At 53.2% G+C, this 19709-nt stretch overlaps 1 protein-coding gene across 3 annotated transcripts; it reads right to left on the reverse strand.

The window, feature by feature from the left end:
• Window positions 1-2108: 2108 nt before the first annotated feature.
• ASXL1 (ASXL transcriptional regulator 1) lies at window positions 2109-19414 on the reverse strand. Of its 3 annotated transcripts, none has more exons than XM_061441967.1 (12): window positions 19290-19414; window positions 14632-14714; window positions 11760-11868; window positions 10552-10672; window positions 10380-10477; window positions 9638-9731; window positions 9200-9352; window positions 8612-8775; window positions 8419-8515; window positions 7840-7945; window positions 6742-7354; window positions 2109-6036 (listed from the first exon to the last, which is right to left on the reverse strand). In XM_061441967.1, the coding sequence occupies exons 1-12, from the start codon at window positions 19347-19349 to the stop codon at window positions 3175-3177; spliced, it is 4560 nt and encodes a 1519-aa protein (XP_061297951.1). In that variant the 5' UTR covers window positions 19350-19414; the 3' UTR covers window positions 2109-3174. The 3 variants fall into 3 exon arrangements, with proteins under 3 accessions (XP_061297951.1, XP_061297952.1, XP_061297949.1); XM_061441968.1 differs by lacking the exon at window positions 19290-19414 and adding an exon at window positions 18328-18475; XM_061441965.1 differs by lacking the exon at window positions 19290-19414 and adding an exon at window positions 17803-18160.
• Window positions 19415-19709: the final 295 nt, after the last annotated feature.

A 19709-nucleotide genomic window follows, 5' to 3' on the forward strand; every position in this document is an offset into this window, starting at 1 on the left:
ACTTACTGGTGCCCAGAGCCAACGCGAGGGCTCTGCAGCACACACGGGTGCAGCATCTCCCGTGTGCCTGTGACGCAGCCGGGTTCAGCAACAGCCAAGCCTCGGGATGAGCTCCGATCCCAAGTTTCAGATGGCAGCTGGAAGCCATGGGGACTGGTGGTGTGCGGTCGCAGCAGCGTGCAGAACCACTCCCTGTGGAATGACCTGGTGTTGCTGCCTCATCTCCATGGCACAGGCATGGACAGCCCTCTATCCACAGGCAGCTCTGCCACGGGGCTGGATCCAAAGAGCAGAACCTCTGAGGGAGCAGAGCTGCTGCCTGTCAGAGACACGTCAGGGAGGAAACCAGTGCGTTTCTGTGGGGAACTCGGACATGAACAGGGTTTGCTCTTGAGAGCCCCAAGCTCCCCACTCTAGAGGGAGCTGACCCCGACCTCACCCTCCAGAACAGCAGTAACACAGAGATGGGTTGGTTGTTCCGGCTTAAATCCTCCCTAAATGACAGCTCCACTTTCTGCATTCCTTATTTTTAGTGTATTTTGATGACCTGGGCACCTCCAAGCCCTGTTTGCAGACACCTGCCAGAGCCAGGGGCTGCAGCCAGGACCGACGTTCACACACACATAAATCCTGACTCCCCATGGGAGCGATGCCATAAAACCATGAAGCCACGCTTGGGCCAGCAGTTCTTGGCTTTGCCCCCTTACCACGAACTGTAAAGGAAGCTGCTGCACTCCTGCATCACCGCCAGCATCAGTGACCGGGAGGGACCACCGCTGCTGTCCTGCCACGCTGCAGCACTGCTGAGCACAGGGGAGTCAGGGGTTATCAGATGGATCCAATCCACCAGGTCACCTCTGCCTCGTGCAGGATCCACCCGATGAGACCAGAGCCCAGATGTGTAATGCAGTAATTCACGTTGTTCTTACCACCTGGAAAAGAGAAAGAGAGAAGGGATGTATCAATATAGTGCACTTACAGGTAGTTTCAACAGTGTAATCGGTGCCACGTTGTTATCCTCCTCCAAAACCCTTTTCAGACCTATCTATCCAACAACCGAGCACGGTGGCAGCACAAAAGCTGTGACAGCAGCAGCACAAGCTGCCCAGTGACACTGGGCTGGTCTCGGTGCTGCTGCCCACAGGCACCTCCCCAACCAGGCCAGTACCAGCCATCACCGTCACCCCATCACCATCACCACGAGGGCTCCCACAGCCACAGCCTTAGCTCCTGCAGCATCCCAACCTTCGGAGGAGCTGGTTCCCAAGGGCGTCTCAGTGTCTGCAGCATCCTCGGTCCCCTGCAAGTGTGCAGCATCCATGCAATGAAGCTGAGGCTCTGCAGCCTCCCTGCTAAGGAAGAGGAGAGGGGAAGCAGTGACTGCCTCGGGGAGCAGGGCCCGGCTGCAGAAGAAGAGGATGGAAACCAGAAGAGCAGCTTTTACAGAGTCTTTATTTTCCATACCACAAGGGACAAACATGAGCAGACCCAAGGGCTCTGCAAACCAGACACTGCCAAGGGACACGGCCAAGCCAGCCCCGGCTCTGCTCCCATCTTTGGTAAGCCCTCGGCACCTCCATGCTCCCGGGCATCCCCCAGCCTGGGTCTCTCTCCCCATCCCACAACATGAGGCTGATAAAACCATTCTGGAGACTGAACTTGTTGCACCCCTCTGGCTCGCATCTCAAACAGGGACTTGCACTGTTAAAACCCAAGTGCATGGTCAAGGGAGGTAGCACAGAGCTAGAAAAGGGACCAGAAGGAAAAAGAAAAAGAAACCCCCTACAATTCTTCTACAACACTGCTTGAACGGAACAAGAGACTGCTCCCTGCGCCGGGGCAACTCTCTCTTAACAGGTAAGTGCTCCAAAGAGGAAGAGTCCCGGGTTTGCCCTCAGTGGGGACACGAGGTGTTCCCCTTTGCGCAGCTCCGGCTCAGCCACATCAACAACCAGCACCGCGCTGGAGGAGGCACCGGCACCGGGCACCCCTGCTCTGCCTGCACGGCCCGGCCCAGCACCGGCACCCGGCCCAGAGGGAGCCCAGGGACACCTTCACGTGCTGAGCCTCACGCCAGGGGACAGAACACAGCGGCTCCGACTCCAGGGGCAGGTTAATAACTAACACCACTTTAATGCAACACTGCCGAGAGCCTGGAAATCCAAGGAAAACAAAAAGAACCCTTTATGTTCTATGTACATTACATCCATTTACAGAGTTGCCCAGTACTGTGTACAACATATAAATACATGATCCAACAGATGCATAGAGGGTACTTACAGGAGCCAAAGAATTCACTTTATACATCCAAGAATGAAAATATATAAAAAAAACCAAAACAAAGGAAACCCCACTGCTTTCCATGCTGATGGAGCTCACACGGATCACGGGGGCGCCTGCAAGGGCTCACACGTTCAGGGCCTCAATGCAGGACCCAGCTGCTGGGAACCTCCACGGCTTCACACCAGTTCAGGGCACAGGCACAGCACCAGGACACGAGTTCAGCCCCGCAGACCAGAGGTGTTCACTTGGCACCTGATGCTTTTACTTCTTCCTTTTCCCCCCTCTTCTTGCACCCTCCATGGGGTCCGTGCAGTGCTTGGTTACTGCGCAGCCGCCTGCAGCATCCTTTGGTGGGCACCACGCTCTGCTGTAGCACCTAAAGACCAGGGAGGACTGTCCCTGCAGAGCAGCTCCGCTTGCACCAAGGGCCCAGCGATGCTTCCCAGCACACTGAGAATGGAGACAGCAGAAGGGGACAGCAGAAGACTGCAGGGCCTCACCTAGCGCAGCCCCGAAACAGAAACATCCTGTTCCAGTTCCTTTGGATGCAACGGGTTCCTCAATGGAGGGCTCACAGGTTGCCACAAACTGCCTCTCACTCGGGTGTTTGCCTCAGCACGGGCACCAGGACACAGTCGGCATCTCCACGACAGCAGGAAGCAGGAGGATGGATCCAATGGGACGCAGCCCACCGAGACCGGAGTGTAACCATGAGCCAAAGGGTTCTGCACTGGAGATCTTCGTGGGAAGGCAAGTCAACGTTCCTCACTGCAACAAAGTGTAGTAGCATTTCTACTATAAACAGAATAGTACTTTGTGTACAGGCTTTAGCATCAGTCGTTATCAAAATACACACACTGAATATACAATCTGTCCCATGGCCATAATTCATTATCTCACCACAAGGCACAATACACACAGCTTAGAGGGTCCTATACAGTCGTCGTGACAGAAGGCGCCGCAGCCCTTGCACATGATCATGGCTTTCAGGCTGCAGGAGCACTTGAAGGAGATCTCGTCCACGCTGCTGCTGTCAGCAAACATCTGCACAGCCAGGGCCGAGTTCCGGCTCGCAGCAAAGTTCGCTTTGTGGCTCAGCTGCACCACGCTGCCAGCGAGACTTCTGGGAAAAGCCGGAGCGCCGGATGAATAATTAAAGCTGGTGGAATTAAGCTGCAGCTTAGAAAGCTTCCCATAAAATGCTTGTTTGATATTGAGCTGCGAGGGGATGGAAGAGGGCTCCAAAGGGTGCCCGTGGCCTTTGGCCGCTTCCCTTGGAAACCTGAAGAACGGCAAGTCCGCTCCCAGCGCGACGCTCGGCAAGGGCTCGCTCGGCTCCCTCTGGTTCTCTGCGTTCCCCTTGCCTGGGCTGCCACCCATCCCCTTCTCATTCCTCCTTCCCCCCAGGGCACTGGGGTGCTGCTTCGAAGCCCACTCCTCCCTTGCCGCCGGCATTCCCTCCCCAGGGGCACAGCTCTTGTCCAGAGTCTGTTTGCTGGGGGACGAGGTTCCTATGGCCGGAGCTTGATCCAAAGCCCTGGGGTGGTGCAGTCTAACACTGGCGTTGCAAGGGAAACCAGAACCAAAGAGCTTTTTGCCTTGAACTCCAGCATAGTTTGTGTTGGCCGAGGCACCTCCTGTCTGATTTGGACCAAGAGAAGTTACAGCTGGAGACAAAAACCGAGGCTCGGTGGAGGTGTTCAACCCCTCCGGGCTTGTCTTTGTGGTGACGCTTGCTAACGGGTTGTGCTGTGCCACCCGATGCACCTTGGGCAACTCCTTTTGCTCCTCAAAGCTACAGGAAGAAAAGGTTCTTTCCTGAGGGCCCGGATCTTCAGGCTTCTGAGAGGCACTTCCCACAGTTGCCAGCTGCTCTGGGCAGCTTAAAGCTGAGCCAGCTTTGGAATGTTTCTCTGGAACAGACCGAACCTCCACATCCTCTACTGCAGGCAATGGTGCCCCTGATCCACACTTGTTCTCCTGGGGGTCTATGGAAGATCTCATTGAGTGGAAGTCATCGCTCCTGCTCAGGGCACTCGTCTTTATTCCTGTATCTGGAGAAGATTCTGCTCCAAAACAGCAACTGCCTCCTCTCTCCACCTTCAGGGAGAGGGTTTCTGATGGCTCATCCAGGGCTGGCTGCGCAGCTTCCAGCCTGACACTGGTGTGAGATCCTGGGAGAACTTCCTCCAAGGCAAGGCTCCCCTTAAGCAGCTGCGTCACCAAAGGGTTGTTGGTTTCAACAGAGGACACGGCCCGAGCAGAAGCTGCTTTCTGAGGCAGTGGGGTCTGTGGTCCCCGTCTCTGGGATGGAGACGCAGTGCCCATCGCTGTCACTGCAGGGAGGTCCCCGACACAGGCCGGGTTGTCTGCCCCTGATTTTGATCTAACCCCATTACATATCTCGGTGCTGCCATTACCATGGCAGGAGGAAGCTTCCCCAGCCACCTCCCCACAGCTGGTGCTTCTGAAGCACCCATCCATCTCCTCGCTCTCATCAGCTACGTCACCTTCGAAGTCTGAAGCAGTGTCTGTCGTTTCACTGTGTGTACTCTGCGCTTCCTCATCTCCGCTTCTCTTGAACTCCTGGGTCTCCCTCAATGGCTGAAGGGCATTTTCTGGTCCTGTTGGGGGGCTCCTCTCCCTCAGCTGCTCAGGTGTTTCAGAGGAGTCTATCCTGTTCTGAGAAACAAAGTCACCGTGTAAAGAGGCTCTCACCACGGACTCTGCATTCTGCTCTCCACTGCTCAGTTTGCCATCGCTGCCTTCCTCCGCCTGCAGATGAGCCAAGTCACCCGGCGCAGGGCTGGCCCCCTGCACTCCAGCAGTCCCTGCTTTGGAGCTCTCTCTATCAGTGACACATTTTTGCACAAACGTTTCAGAGCCATTCAATCTAAATCTCGAGACCATGCCTGGCTCACGGCGCTCGCTGCCGCCCCAGGACGGTGCTGCCAGATGAGAAGGACAACCGGAGGAATTTTCCTTTACGTCAGCACGATAACCCAGCTGCAAGGCAGGGGCAGCAGCACCCCCGAGTCCTGCCACAGCCCCATCGCCTGTAGGGCTGATCACAGCTCCCTGCACCCGAGAGCACGACAGGCCGTTCACTGCAGGAGCCACGCTTTTCAGCTTGGCTCTTTGCCCCTCCTGTGACGCAACACAAGATGGGGTTTCGGTCCGTGGGTCACAGGGGGGCTGCTCAGGGCCCTCCTCCTTCAAGGAGGACCCAGGCAAAGCACCGTAGAACTGCCCCTTGGGTGAGCCATCCCCGGGCTGAGCGCCTGCGGCGCGCTCCCGAGCACCACTGCCCTCGCTCTTTGAGGAGAGGGAGTCTTGTCTTGAAGAGAGGAGGGGACGGGCAGCAGCCTCCCGAGCAGCCCTGCCGGGGTCCGCCCTGGCCCCGCTCACACGGGCGGGCGGCAGTAGTTGTGCTCGCTGGAGATCTGCCGAACGCTTTCCATGAGTTCTCTTTGACCTCCTGTGCCCGCTGCGGCCGCCGGCTTCTCCTCCTCCTCCTCCTCCACCTCCTTCATCGGGGCCTCTCCCCCCACCGGGGCCCCCTCCACCCCCGATGGCGGTGGCGGCTTCGCGCTGGGCTCGGGCGTGCAGGGCCCGGGCTTTAATGTCTGCGAGTGTCCGGGCCCCGGCCCTGCCGCGGCTGGGGGGCTCCGTGCTGGGGATGATCCGGGGGCATATCTGGTAAGTGGGCTGACCTTTAACCACCCAGGGTGGTTTAATACGTGAAAGTTGAATCTGCAAGAAAGGGAAAAGCCGTCAGCTCCAGCCCTCACACACCCTCACTCACTGAAATGCATTTCATTAGCACCCGCTCGTCATCAGGCTTACTGCAAGAATTCAATCAAAGTGGAGAATTCCAGCTTAAAAACTGATTTGGGGAGAGAGGCACCACGGTCCCCATAATCTCTGCATGCACGCTCTGCCCTGTGCTATGTAAAGCTCAGTACTACATCGTTTGACTAGAGCCCACAGACAAATAAGTGATTCTTCAGGAATCAAAACGGTCCTTTCTAAACCAGGATGGCCCTGAGGCTAAGGAGATGGACACCTCCAGTCAGAACAGGGGAAGTCAGAGGGAACATGAAGATTTTGCCCAAAGAAGAGGAACTATGCGGGATAAAGAACACATCTGAAGGTCTCTCTTGCAGCAGGTCAGCTAGCTTCAGGAAAAGCAATTTCTGCATCCACAGAAACGCAAGCTAACAGAGCAAGTCAAGGTTATGCTGTGCTCTTGTGCAAAGACCTCGGAACGATTTCCCATTCTTTGCCTGTCTAAATAAGATACCAGACCGTGGCAATCAGGGGTACTTAGGCAGCTCTACCAATGAAACCCTTCCGATTCTCCTCCCAGGATGACAACACTTGACATTTTAATAACGTTTTGACGGTACTGAGCATGACAGCCCTGGGAGAGCAAGCAGCTATAACCCTCCTTCCTACCCGGATGGGTGGGACCTTTGGCTCCTCTTTAGTAGGCTGTGGCTTTTCTGGGTGAACACTTTCAATTGTGTTACGAAAGGACTGACGATCTTCAAGCCGGGGCTTCTTTTCGGGGAAGGACGCGGAGGCAGCCTCCTCAAAGCATTTCCTCTTCTGGTCCTTGGGCTCCCGAGCAGAGTTCTCCTGGGGCAAGCTGGGAATTCTGTTTGCAGCTGCCAACGATGGATCTTCCGATTTACTGTGCACCTTGGAAGCCTCTGCAGAGAGGGGCAGATCGGAGCTCTGTGGCTTCAGCGCCGCAGGCGAGGGGCTCAGCTCGTCTTTCTTCAGGTCTGCCTCAGGCTTTGTCTCCTTCTGGGCTGAGGGCTCCTGTCCCACAGCCGCAGCCTCTTTGGAAGCCTCCACTTGCTCCGGCTCCCGCAGTTTGTAGAGGCTCCTCCTGGCCCGGCACCGCAGGTCAGCCCGGGAGCGCTTCCTGAAGTGCCCGTCCCTCTGCCGCGTCGAAGGCGCACGCGGCAGCCGCGCCTCCCCTTTAGCAGAGAGCCCTGTCCTGTTCTCAGCGTCCTCCTGCACCAGACTCTGCTCCTGGGATTCCTCCTGCGTCAAGCCCAGCCTACGAGAGAAACATAAACCCCAGGTAAACCCCAAAGCCTGTCATAAACATAAACCCCAGGTAAACCCCAAAGCCTGTCCCCATTTAAGTATTCCATCCTTTACTGACAGCTCTACTCTATGCCTCTGATACATGTACAGATTACAAAGCAGAGACTCATCAACATCTCATTATGTCACTCTGCAGTGACATAACCCACACATTCACTATCCCACATTACTATTACTGGGAAGAATAAGAAAATGTAAAGACCTGTGAGGGAAAACAAGCAAAATTAACTGGGAACAAAAGAGAGGGGATACAAACTTCTGCTATGCCCCAGTCAATGCCAATAAGGACTTCCTGGAGCAATGGCCTGAATGATTCACCCCATAAAACCTGCATCTTTCAAGGACTTCATGCTGCACCTTCTCAGCAAAGCAGAAACACACTCTGCTACCTGTATAATAAACAGATAAAGCAGGACAGATGAGGTAGGTTCTCACTTTTGTCCATAGTAGTCCTCAAAGAACTTCTCTTTCCATTGCTCCACTCTCTTTTCCTTTTCCATTTCCTGCCGAATTCGAACTTGCATTTCATGGGTGAATTCACCTGCAAGGAAGCAAGAGGCTGAAAATGAGTTCCAAACCAAACCAATTCTGCAAATGCAACCTTCTGCATTTTCACAGGACAGTAGCTATACATCTCAAGGACAGGTTTTCTGTTGCCACCCTGCTCCCCACCCCTGCCATGGGTCCACACGCTGCCTGCAACTCTTTAAGGGCAGTGGTCACAGCCTCAAGCAAGTCTGAAAAACATCATGTTTTACCAGACAAAGACCACCATCTGAGGAAGAGATAAGCCTGGCACTACTTTACAGCCCCACTACTTCATTCTGAAGGTCCCAAAGCACCAAAGGAAATCACATTTCTGATTTTAATGGACAAAAGAGAAGAAAAGTTGGGGGCAACATGGGCAGACACTGCCAGGCTGGCCTAAACTGGTCATTAACTGTGCAAGAAAACCCATAAATCCCACTAGATGAGTGCCTCTCCTCCACCCTGCAGGCAGGCAGAGCCGCTCACCATCAGCCAGGCGCTCCCTCCAGCTCTGCGCCGCGTGGGTGAAGAACTCGTTATTGAGCGCGCTGCCGCTGAGCCGCATCAGCCCATCAGCCCCAACCTAATGGACACACAGAACAGCCTTGTTCCAGCCATTCCACAGCCAAGGGGCACAGGAATGTGGATGGGAGACCCCCCATGTGCTGCACCCTTGTACCTGTCTGTCAACTTCTGGAAGGAGGTAGAGAAGCTGCTGCTGGAAGTGTGATGGGAGCGCATTGAAGGTTCTGGAGTTTATCAGAGCTCGCAGGTTTGTGTTGACAAGAATGGAGCCAGGTGTTTCAAAGTCAATATCCTCTCCCCTGTTGCGTTTCATTTGCCCTGGTGTTTAAAGACAGGCGAATAAAATAACCATTGTTGTACAAAAGGATTTCAGCGCTGTGGGCAAGAAGTTTGTGTCAAACTACTAGAGCAAAAGGAGCAAGATATGTGAGAAAAGACTGTGGTATTCAAGTGTGAAGAAAGACTCTCAATCACACTAATTAATAGATCTGCATCTGGAATTTTGCTAGGAGGTCACATCTGTGTCATATTCAAGTAGAATTCTCCACGCTGCTCATCACACCAGACAAACTTTAAACAATTATCTCACTCATGTTCAGGGAGGAAGAGCTGAGAGCCTTAAGGTCATCATACGCCTTCTGAAGGAAAAGAAGCTTCATGCTCTTTTCTCAGACATACACAACTTCAGCATCGCCTGCTTTTACGGCTGATGATTCTTGGGAGGTGCATCAGAAGCACTTACCAGCCGTGGGCTTCCTGATCCCCCTCAGAAGCTGGGGAGGGTCCCTGTTTATTTCCGTTCTACTGCGCAAGGTGGCTTTGCACAAGGCCAGAGAGCTGCTGCTGCTGCTGGACGTGCTGCTGCTCTCCCCGTCAGCGTGCCTCCCCGTGAAGCCTACAAGCAAAACAATCTCATAAAGGCATGCAAGGAACAGCAGAAACCCAACTTGGAGAATGGTCTTACATGCAAGAATTATCTGCTATTACCCCTATTACAGGGTATTGCGCAGTTACCAAGTACTTCGGATGGAGCTAAACACATCCACAGCTCTCTACAGTCACATGCATTCTCATGAAGCATTAAGGAAACCCTCAGGCGAGCTTACAGATGTGCAGGGAGTACTGACTGAAAGCTTGCTGGGCAGTCATGAGAAAACCACCCCTCAAAAGCAATGCTCACCGGAGGCAGACTCCATGTGTGCCCCGTTTACTTTCAGTGGTGTTAGGACAACACGTGGCAGCATTACACCAGTCTTTTTCTTTTGCTTGGTTGTCTGCAGCCCAGAAAGAAACAAAGATGTTACAGAGGAGTGAAATAATCTTCTAAACAGAATGTTCCTTAGTTAAAGATCTACCTAGCTCCTAGGTAAATCTTCAGGTGTATTTATGAATAACAGAGAATTCAAAATTACCTTACACAGTATCATAGAATCCCAGATTGCATTGGGTTGGAAGGGACCTTAAAGCTCATCCAGTTCCAACCCCCTGCACAGGCAGGGACCCCTTCCACTGGAGCAGCTTGCTCCAAGCCCCTGTGTCCAACCTGGCCTTGAGCACTGCCAGGGATGGGGCAGCCACAGCTTCTCTGGGCACCATGTGCCAGCGCCTCAGCATCCTTACAGGGAAGAGTAAGGATGTACATTAGCTTCTGCCTAATGTACAATCTAAATCTGTCAGTTTAAAACCATTCCCCTTGTCCTATAACTAGCTACATGCTAGTGGACTCTTCAGCATGGGTTGCAGAAGCTAGTATGGCTGCAATGACCAGTGATCCTCCCCACACTGCAAACTCCTCACCTAAGGACAACTTCTCTTCCCCATAACTGAGGCACTGGTGCCCAACCAGTCCCTGTAACACTAACCCAGCTACCAGGCAGCAGTGAAAGCTCCCCGTGCTTCCAGTCAGTCCCACTTTCTCCTACCTGGGATGCACTTCGGGGGCTCTCCCTGGTCGCAGCGGGTCCCTTGCTCTGAGATTCAGTGGAACACGAGGCATTAGAGGAGGTTTCATCAAGAGACACTGAAAGAGACGGGCCCTCAGTCAGACACAGAAGTATATGCCATGGTTTACGATGGACACCCTTCGACACTTACCATCATTGTCACCACTCACAGTGCTTGCTTCATTGGACTCACAACTTTCTGCGTCTGCCGTATCCTCCAGCTCCTCCCCTTCTGGCACAGACAGATTCCGAGACCACTGCAAGGCATCCTTCTGAAGGGGCAAACAGAACAGGGATGGCTTCACCCCCTGCCAGCCTCAAGGCATACACCAACAGGGGTGGATGTTTAGCAGGTACAGCTCTTCAGCTTCATTTTTTTTTCACCTATTTTTATCCTTGATACAGAAAGATATTTTAAAGTGTATTTGGGCTCACAGTGGAACAGAAGTCATCTGAACTACTAGGACACTTCATAGAAACCTCCAAAACAAATAACTTGAACATATCCAACATACACAAGGTTAATAATTCATCACAATTTTCTGTAAGCAAGCAGTTTCTATTGAGGAGAAGTATCTCATTCTTACCATGAAACAACAGGGAGCACCAGAGTAGCCAATACTGAGATAGTAAGCTTAAGAGATATATTTACTACCTGTATAGACAAAGGCATTTCAATGCCATCTATTTTCAGCAGAATATGGCAATTCAACAACATTTTCTGACAGCAGGAAAAAAAGATGCCAATGAAATAGCTGAGATACCTGTTATCTGTCAAGCTGATATTTATCAGGGGATCCAACAGTACAAAACAATGCAAAGAAAGACCAGAAACATTTTCAACATTGAAGATTACTGGGACAATAAATTAAATGTTCCAGAGAGACCTCAAGATCTGAGGAAAATGGTGATGCTAAATACACACAGAATGCAGCTGCACACAAAACAAGCCGCCACTAGAATCAATGTACATTTTCCTATCAAGGACTTACTTGTAGCTACAAGCTCTCAGACCAGTTTAAGTTACTGGTTGAGTGTGTTCCCTTGTGGCTGGTAGAAAAAGAGCACATGGGCTATTCTGATAAGCACCCGCCTGAGGTGGGCACAAAATACTGGAACAAGAGGATTTTTCTTGCTTATGCAATTCAAGAACTAGTTGTTTTTAAAACGGATTTATCATATAAATATAGCTGAAAGGTACAAGCTCTAATGAAATAACGAATTCCAGACACTCTCACACGACGAGCTCACATGCAGCACATACGATGCTCAGTGACAGTTTAACACTCAGCTCTGTGTAACAAGCACAACTGGGCTCCCCGTTAGGAGCAGGAACTCCGCAGGGTAAAGAGCGCTCACCTTGAGGGTGAAAAGGCTGATGCGTCCAGGCAGCTTGTAGAAGAGCCCATCACCTCCCCGGGAGTTGGAATGGAGCATGGCGTTGAGGCAGGCCAGGGGAGAGGTGCCGCTGGGACACAGAAAGAACAGCTCAGTTTTAAGAAACAGCCTTAGCAAGCGAACAGCCTGAAGGATCTGTTTAAATGGGCATCTTTAAGGTTAACAGAGATGACGCTGATTAACTTCAGGGGACGGGCACTCCAGCCAGACCAGCATTATGCTCTCCTTTGTGACCATCAGCCTCCACCAGCACAGCAGAGCAATCAAACAGGAAGCACGATGCCAGTTTAAAGTCACTCTGAGCCATTTTTAGATGTTTCCAACGTTTATGACCCATTTCCTCCCTTCCTCTGCTTGAAACTTTCAGGCTTCAACTGACTTTACCAAAACTCCAGATTTATTCAACCCAAACCCACATGGGTTGTACCCAGACGTGTTTCTGGTATATCCTCCCTGACAAGCCGCAGACAGAACTGCACTACCAGTCAGGTATAAAAGGTCTGCTGCCCTAATTTGTCATGTCCTGCGTAATGCCCTGGTTAGAGCAACCATCCTGCGCTCACTGATGGAACTTCTGTAATCTCATGGTTTCCAATACATCACACACGGACAGGCAGGGAGTCACCTGGCAGAGCCATCAGAGCAGCATTGATTCTGTTATTATTAAAAGTGAAACTGAAAACTGGCCTGAGCCAACCTATTTCAAAGAAAATCAGTCTCAAACCGAGCCCTTACAACAATCTCTGTTCCCACCCTGACTGTGCTTGGGTTTTTGGAGGGTTCTTCACAAGCTTTGGTGACAGACAGAAATACCCTCTATCTGTGGTACTAGGACAAAATTCCCAGCCTTCTGCCCTGTTAGACAGTGCTTTCCCTTCTGTGCTGAACAGACGTTCCACGCACGCTGTAACCAGCCAGAAAATGCTTCCTTCGAATGGCAAAACAAGGCCTTCTCCCCAAAATGAGGAAAACCCAAAGAGTTCAGTCTCCTCGGAGCCAGGACTCAGCAATGGTGCTGGGCCCAAGTGGCCTGGCTCAAGCATCAGCCACACAGGACCATCAGTATCCCCCATAAGGAACACAGCCCCTTGCAACAGACCAATGTGACCCCCAGCCAGGGAATGCTGCCTCGGTATTGATTCAAAGGGAGAAACATCTCGAGCCACCAAGCTATTTCCTTCAGGAAACGGAGTTTCAGGAAGGGTTTCTATACAAGGCCCAGGGAAGCCTGAGCATGTTTAGCTAGGCAGGATCACTGCCTTTATCCTGTGAACAATTGTGCTCTGAAGAAAACAGTCTTTTCTTAAAGCAGAGAATTAATGACCGGGGAAGGAAAAGCAGATATCCCAAGGGAAAACCACTGACCTTTAAAGGAGCGATTTAGCTCTGTGGGATTCAACTTGACACATGCTCCAAAGTCTGGTCTTTAGCTACTGTGACAGGCCACTTGTCAGAACTGGGAGAGCACCAAGGTAATTTATGTGTGTGAGAAGAGAGCTGCTATCACCTTTAGCAGAGGACAGCCTATGCTTGTAGATCTTCAACTACCTGCTGAAGTAACAGGACTGATGCAGGAAAGGTGCACAGTATCACTGAAGCAAAGCTCTACAAAGGTCCTCATCAAAAGCCTGTCTGAATTCTGCTCAGAGCTGTGAAACCACCACCCACATCCAAACCAGTGTGGATCTCCTGGGCAAGGACCACCAGTCCTCCAACAGCTCCCACACCGATGCAGCAACACGCATCGGCATCGCCCCTCTCCAAACAATACCAGCTCCTACATGACACCTCTGTGGGCATCACTAGTTTTCATTACTCAAACAATCCCAGCTGTATCCTGATTTCAGACACATGTAAGGAGCAGAAACAAGCCAATGTTTTGAGCTGTTAGGTCCCAGAAAAATGAGTTTACCTTCTGCAGCTGGGTAAAGTACAGGGTCAGGAGATGCAGACACCGGGGTGGAAAATAGTGCACAGAATCAAGGTGAGGGGAAAGCAAGACTGGAAACAGCTCATGCATCTGGATTTCCCAGAAGTCAATCAATGGGCAGCAGCCAAAAGACTGCTTTTTCTGTCTCTGGTAGCCAAAGTGTCTTTTTTTTGCAGCACTGAGGCACTTGGACTATCACAGTTACCCACTTCTTCAACCTGTAAGACACTGTATTTCTCTTCCACTGCTGTCACAGAAACAGATGGGTGCTCACAGGAAGTTAATCAAGGAAAAGTCTCCCACTCCTCTCGCTTCCAAGGCTCCATATCAGGTTCTTTTCCATATGAAGCCCACGTTGAGATGGGCATCTCCTCCATACAATGTCAGGAGCCACGACAGGGTGAGCTGCACTACCATGGTGCTCGAAACTCTTAGCAGAGACCAGTATAGTAATATGAAGATGACTTATTTGAGTCTCCTAAAACATGCCTGCTCTAGAAATGAAGCATCAGAGGAGACAAAAACTGTTCTCAAACTAGTCCCAGTGGCAGAAACTACTGGGAGGTACTTACGAGAGAACCATACAAGTCGTTAAGTACAACACAAGGCAGGAGCCTGACCTGCTACAGGCACGTATTTTACAATAGCTGGATGAAGGGGACTCCGTTTGTTACAAAAAAAACCCAAAGTACAGCTTCCAGTTATTGTCAAAGAAAAACAACCCCGCAGCCTGTATAGAAGTGTCGGTGGTGTCATCTGAAATGACTGTGCTGGAAAGAGGAGGAAATGGAAGAAGAAAAGCAGCCTGGAGATGAGGGAGAATTGCACGAAGCAACACAAGGCTTCATACACAGCCTCCCCCATGCTCCACACTGTGCTCTAGACAAGATCATCAGTACTAACCTCATTTCCTTTAGTCCTTCAGCCTCGATGACCTGTAGAATCTGCTTTGGGGTCATAGGAGCATCAGAGTAATTTTCCAGCACCTGAAAAGACAAAAAGACCACGTGTCAGTACAGAATGTGCTTCTGCATCCACAGACCCACTCCAGAAGCTGCTGTTCAAATCCAGCAGTATCCCCCTTAAACCTCCACTCATCTGCAAAAGACACACTACAAATTTCAGGCTACCTCCCAGTCAGATGACAGAAAACACCACAAAGGGCTCACCTTCATCTGGTCCCTGATGAACTGAAATACAAAGGAGAGGAAAAGCAGCAGAATTTGGCCTTGACCCCACAGCAGGAAACCAGTGGAAGCTTTTTGACCAACCTCCATGCACGTTAGACCAAGCTGCTGCCCCATGCAGCCTTCCACACCGTGCAGTGGTCAGTGACCTTTAATGATGAGATGCTCTCCCTAACACACACTTTCCTACCTTGCAGTAAAGTAGCCACTGTTTTTCAGCCCACAAAAGTGTAACTACAACTATATAACCCAACACGTTCCTTCATGGGGCTACTGCAGTCATTCCATCTCCACTCATCTCAAGAAGGGTACCACACGTAAGAGCCCGAATTCTTGTCAGAGGACAACAAGAACAGCAAAGGATGTGGGGAAAATACAGCTAGAGATTTGGAGTGCTTGCCTTTGACAGAAAACGAGCAAAATCAGATATTAAAAAGGCAATACAGTACCAACTCATCCTTTCACGTATGATATGAATAGATTTGTCACTTATATGCAAAGAACTAAAGAGGCTATTACAATTTTTAATCTGTCGTTTTTAAAAGCCTGTGGAACTTCTTGCTTCTGGACATTTTGGAGCACAAACTCGAGGACTCAAAGAGAGGACCGGACATGTCTGTGGATAAGAAGATTACCCACATAAACAGGAAACAATGAACCAAAATAAGCTGCAGTAGATGTAAACTGCGAGGTTTCTTTGGGAGCAGATTACCCTACAGCTGCTCACCACGCGCCTCCTGCGCCTCGCGCTGAAGCAGACAGCGCTGCTCTCTGAATGCAAAAGACTTGAGCTCAAACTCTGGGTCTGAAGGAGGAAAGAGTGTGACACAGGCACAGGACGTGGCCTGAGGCCTCCAGGACAAGCAGCAATGGGAACTTAGGTCGTAACTGTGGTCTAAGTTCCCCATAGGTAATGGCCAAAGTAATGCACCACCCTGACTAAATCCGTCCCCACGCTTTAGAGGAGCAACACGATGCTGCCTTTCAGTTTGACTTGTGTGAGGAGCTTGTGGGGGAACCCAAATGCCCCGTTTGAATCAGCACCAGCTAGGACTGAGTCACTGCAGCCCCATGGCAGGGCACAAACCCCGCACTCTGCTTTCTGGAGCCGCATGAGAGGGATGTTTGCAAGAAAACAAGTGTTGTGCAGGGCACCATTTGTCTCTCCATACCATGTCCAACCTCCAAATGCAGAGATAAAGCCAACCGTGCCACTGTGGTCCCGCACTTCAATTGAGTTTGGTGCTAAAAGGAATGTCCTACATCACATCCACCCAACAAGGACTCCTCAGATGCCTGAAGATCACAAACATGAGTGGTGCAATCTGGATGGGGACGGAAATTGGAGCTACCTAACCAGAGATAAAACACAATGAAAGCACAAGGAGCCGAAAGATCAAAGAAAGCGATAAACCCTAGCAGCGCGAATAAAGCATCTGAGCCCCCAGTCAGTACAGGTCCATCACACTTTCCCCTCCATGATCAAAAAACCTCCCCAGGTTGTGCGGTTTCCGTGCCTTCCTCGTGAACTGTCACCCTGTCAGCCAAAGGGAGCAGGCGCCGACAAGGGGAACACATCACTGGAGGCGAGCGCGAGAGCCACAGAATGGAACCTGCCTCCTTGGAAAACCAAGGGAATTCTTCACAGCTTCTGAAGCCTCTCTTGTGACAGCCAGAGCCAGTGAAATACAGCCCAAAACTGAGCACGAAGCAGCATTTACATAAAGATAAAAGACTCGACGCTCAGGGGAACAATTCCCAATCAACAGCTACATTAAGTGTACAGACTGCTTAAGGGGAGAACTGGGGAGAGAAGATCACAGAATCCCAGGGGTGGTTTGGGTTGGAAGGGACCTTAAAGCTCACCCAGCTCCATCCCCTGCCACGGGCAGGGACCCCTTCCACTGGAGCAGCTTGCTCCAAGCCCCTGTGTCCAACCTGGCCTTGAACACTGCCAGGGATGGGGCAGCCACAGCTTCTCTGGGCACCCTGTGCCAGCGCCTCAGCACCCTCACAGGGAAGAGCTTCTGCCTGAGAGCTCATCTCAGTCCTGCAGTTTAGCCACTGAACCCCACCTCCAGCACTGATCCCCCATCCCAACAGTCCTGGTGCCACATCAACCTCCCATCAGGAGCTACAGCTCAAACATTAGCTGCTCCTTAACCCAAAGAAGTCTTTCCCCACATCTCTCCTATTTATAACACTGGTGGTCAAGGGCTCCTACGCCCCTAACTATGGAATCTGCCAGCACTTCCCAATACATTTCCTAGTCACCCAGCTCCGACAGCACTTGTGGACCAGTCCTGTGGCTCCGGGTGTTCAAACGAATCTTTAGAGGCTCATTGCATGGAACGTGCATTAGCTCTGCAGGAGCACCAACACTGAAAAGCACTTTTGCCTCCAGTTCTCAGAAACATCGAGGGGAATATGAAACAATAGTGCACGTCAGAGGGGAAAATTAAAAGCATTTTGACAGGGAGCATGTGTAAGACTAGTGTTAAATAAAGATCTATTTTTAGTGGATTTACAATCAGTCCTGCGAGCTGGAAGTGCAGCTACGCAACCGCAGGTCTCTCTAAGTGGATAATCCAGCATGAGACCGTTCTATTTCTGGTTCTCAATGGCTCTAAGATGCTGCTGAGGCTCAGACATCTCATGCACCCGAGGCTCTGGCCAAAAGGCAGGTGAGAGGATCTGTGTGGAGAGATCCCTGTCCCACCATGTGGAGGTGAGGAGGTGCACGAGGATCTGCTTTAGTCACAGCCTCACATCCTGCTTTGAGCAGACTAAATACTGCTTTGCTTCCCCTGTTAGAGCCCAAGACTCTGGGAGGAGGCGACTTTATGCGAGGTCACCTCACGCTGCCTCTGCCCCCGAGGTCACCTACCAGGAGCATCCCTGTCACCCGCAGTGACCAGGACCTCAAAGAGAAGCACCCAATGAGGTGCTGGGCCACCCCATTCCCACTGTGCCTGGCTCTGACCTTCTGCAGTTCTTCAAGCAGAGTCATGTGGGTCTAGAATATCACCATTTACACACAAAAGCCGGTGCAGGCTGCTGGGAGGAGATGCTTCTCTGCTTAGGTTTCCTCCTGGCACACAGTAAGAAAACACTCAGAGAGCCAAACAAATCTTCCTCAGAAGGATCACCGAGACCCGTCCTGATCACCCTCAGCACCAGAGTCGAGTCTCAGCTGGAGTCACCACACTGCTCCTGCTGAAGTTGATGTGCTCCACGGCACAACGTGGGCCAGGCAAACCCCCCAATAAACACACACAGAGGAAAAGCAGGGAAACAAAACACCCTCGAGCCCTGCAAACCCGTTCCTGCTGACATCCATGTGCAGGGCTCTGTGCACGCCAAGCACAGGGACTCGGGTCACCGCTTGCTCTGTGTGCTGGTCCTCCTGTACCTGCACCGATCCACGTCACCGACCAGCTCCACGGTGGAGAGTGAAGGGAGCGAGCTCCTTCCAAGCAGCCACAGGCAGCAGTGACCACGGGCACAGAGCAAGGCCGGACGGCCCCATGAGCACCCCTCCCATCAAACTTCACACTCACTGCCTGCAAGACGCTTCAGTTATCTCTCCTAGCTCCTAAGTGGGGGTCAAGCCACACCAACGCTCCATGAAGGGCACCAGCCCCCTCCTGCTGCAAGTCAAACCACAGCAGTGTCCACGGGAACCGGAGCAGCCCCAGCCCCGAAGCCTTCAACAGGCAGAGTCTCAAAGCCAAAAGGACCAGGACAGGCCCTGAACCGCACCTCCCAAAGCACGAGTGCCCGGACGCTGCCCGGCGCTGCGGCTGCCCCGGGCTCAGCACCGCTCCCACCGCCCGCGGCCAGGGCGCTGCTGGGGCAGGGAGAGCCCGCTCCCCGGGCGTTAAACCGGGACCTGCTGTTGGCAGCAGTGCCCGCGGGCCGGGCCGGGCCGGGCCGCCGGTTCCCCCCATTGAGCCTTAGCGGCGGCTGAACGGAAGGGAACGGCCCCGTCCCCACAGCGAGCGGCGCCCGCCCTGCCCCAGCCGGGCTGCGGGGAGCACCCGGGGCAGCGAACCCCTGGACCCGCCACAGCCCCGCGGGAGGAGCCGGCGGCCCCGGGACCCCCTTCCCCACCCCCCCCCCGGGGGCTCTCCCCCTCCCACCGGGCTCGCGAAGGAAAACAACCGGGGGGAGGGGGGGGGGGAGGGGGTGCCACCGGCGCAGAGCCCAGGCCCGCGGGGAAGACCCGCCCCCCCCGCCCCGTTACTCGAGGAGGGGCCGGCGGCGAGCGGAGCCCCGGGGCGGGGGAGGCCCCTCGGGCCCGGCGCAGCGCCCGCGCTCCCTCCCCGGGGTCCGCCCCAGGCCCCTGGGCCCCAGCTCCCCCCCGCCCCTCACCAGGCGGGCGGCCTCGGCCCACGTGCGCTCCTTCTTCCTCCGCTGCTTCATCTCCTTCATCCTCCTCCCGCGCGGGGCGGCGGCGCGGCGGGCGCGGACCGTTAGGCGCGCGCGGGCGGGAGGGCGGCGGGTGGCGGCGGCAGAGGAGGGGGGGGGGAACGGGGAGGGGCGCGCGCGGGCGGAGCGGGCGGGGCGCGAGGCGGGGGCGGCTCCGGGCGCTACCGGAGGAGGAGGCGGCGGCGGCGGCGGCTCGGGCCCGACATAACACCGGGGTCAAAGGGCCGGGAGCGGGGGGGAAGGAGGCGGGGCTCGGCGACGGTGGCCGCGGCGGGACACGGCGGGACCCGCGCGCCGCGACCGAAAGGGGAGGGGCCGGGAGCGCGAAGCGCGCGGAGGGGCCTGGGCCTCGTTTGAAGGAAA

Source organism: Pezoporus flaviventris, unplaced genomic scaffold (assembly GCF_033815535.1).
Source record: "Pezoporus flaviventris isolate CSIRO_AGI_PZ_B2104156 unplaced genomic scaffold, CSIRO_AGI_Pfla_v1 ptg000213l, whole genome shotgun sequence".
NCBI classification, from domain to species: Eukaryota; Metazoa; Chordata; class Aves; order Psittaciformes; family Psittacidae; genus Pezoporus; species Pezoporus flaviventris.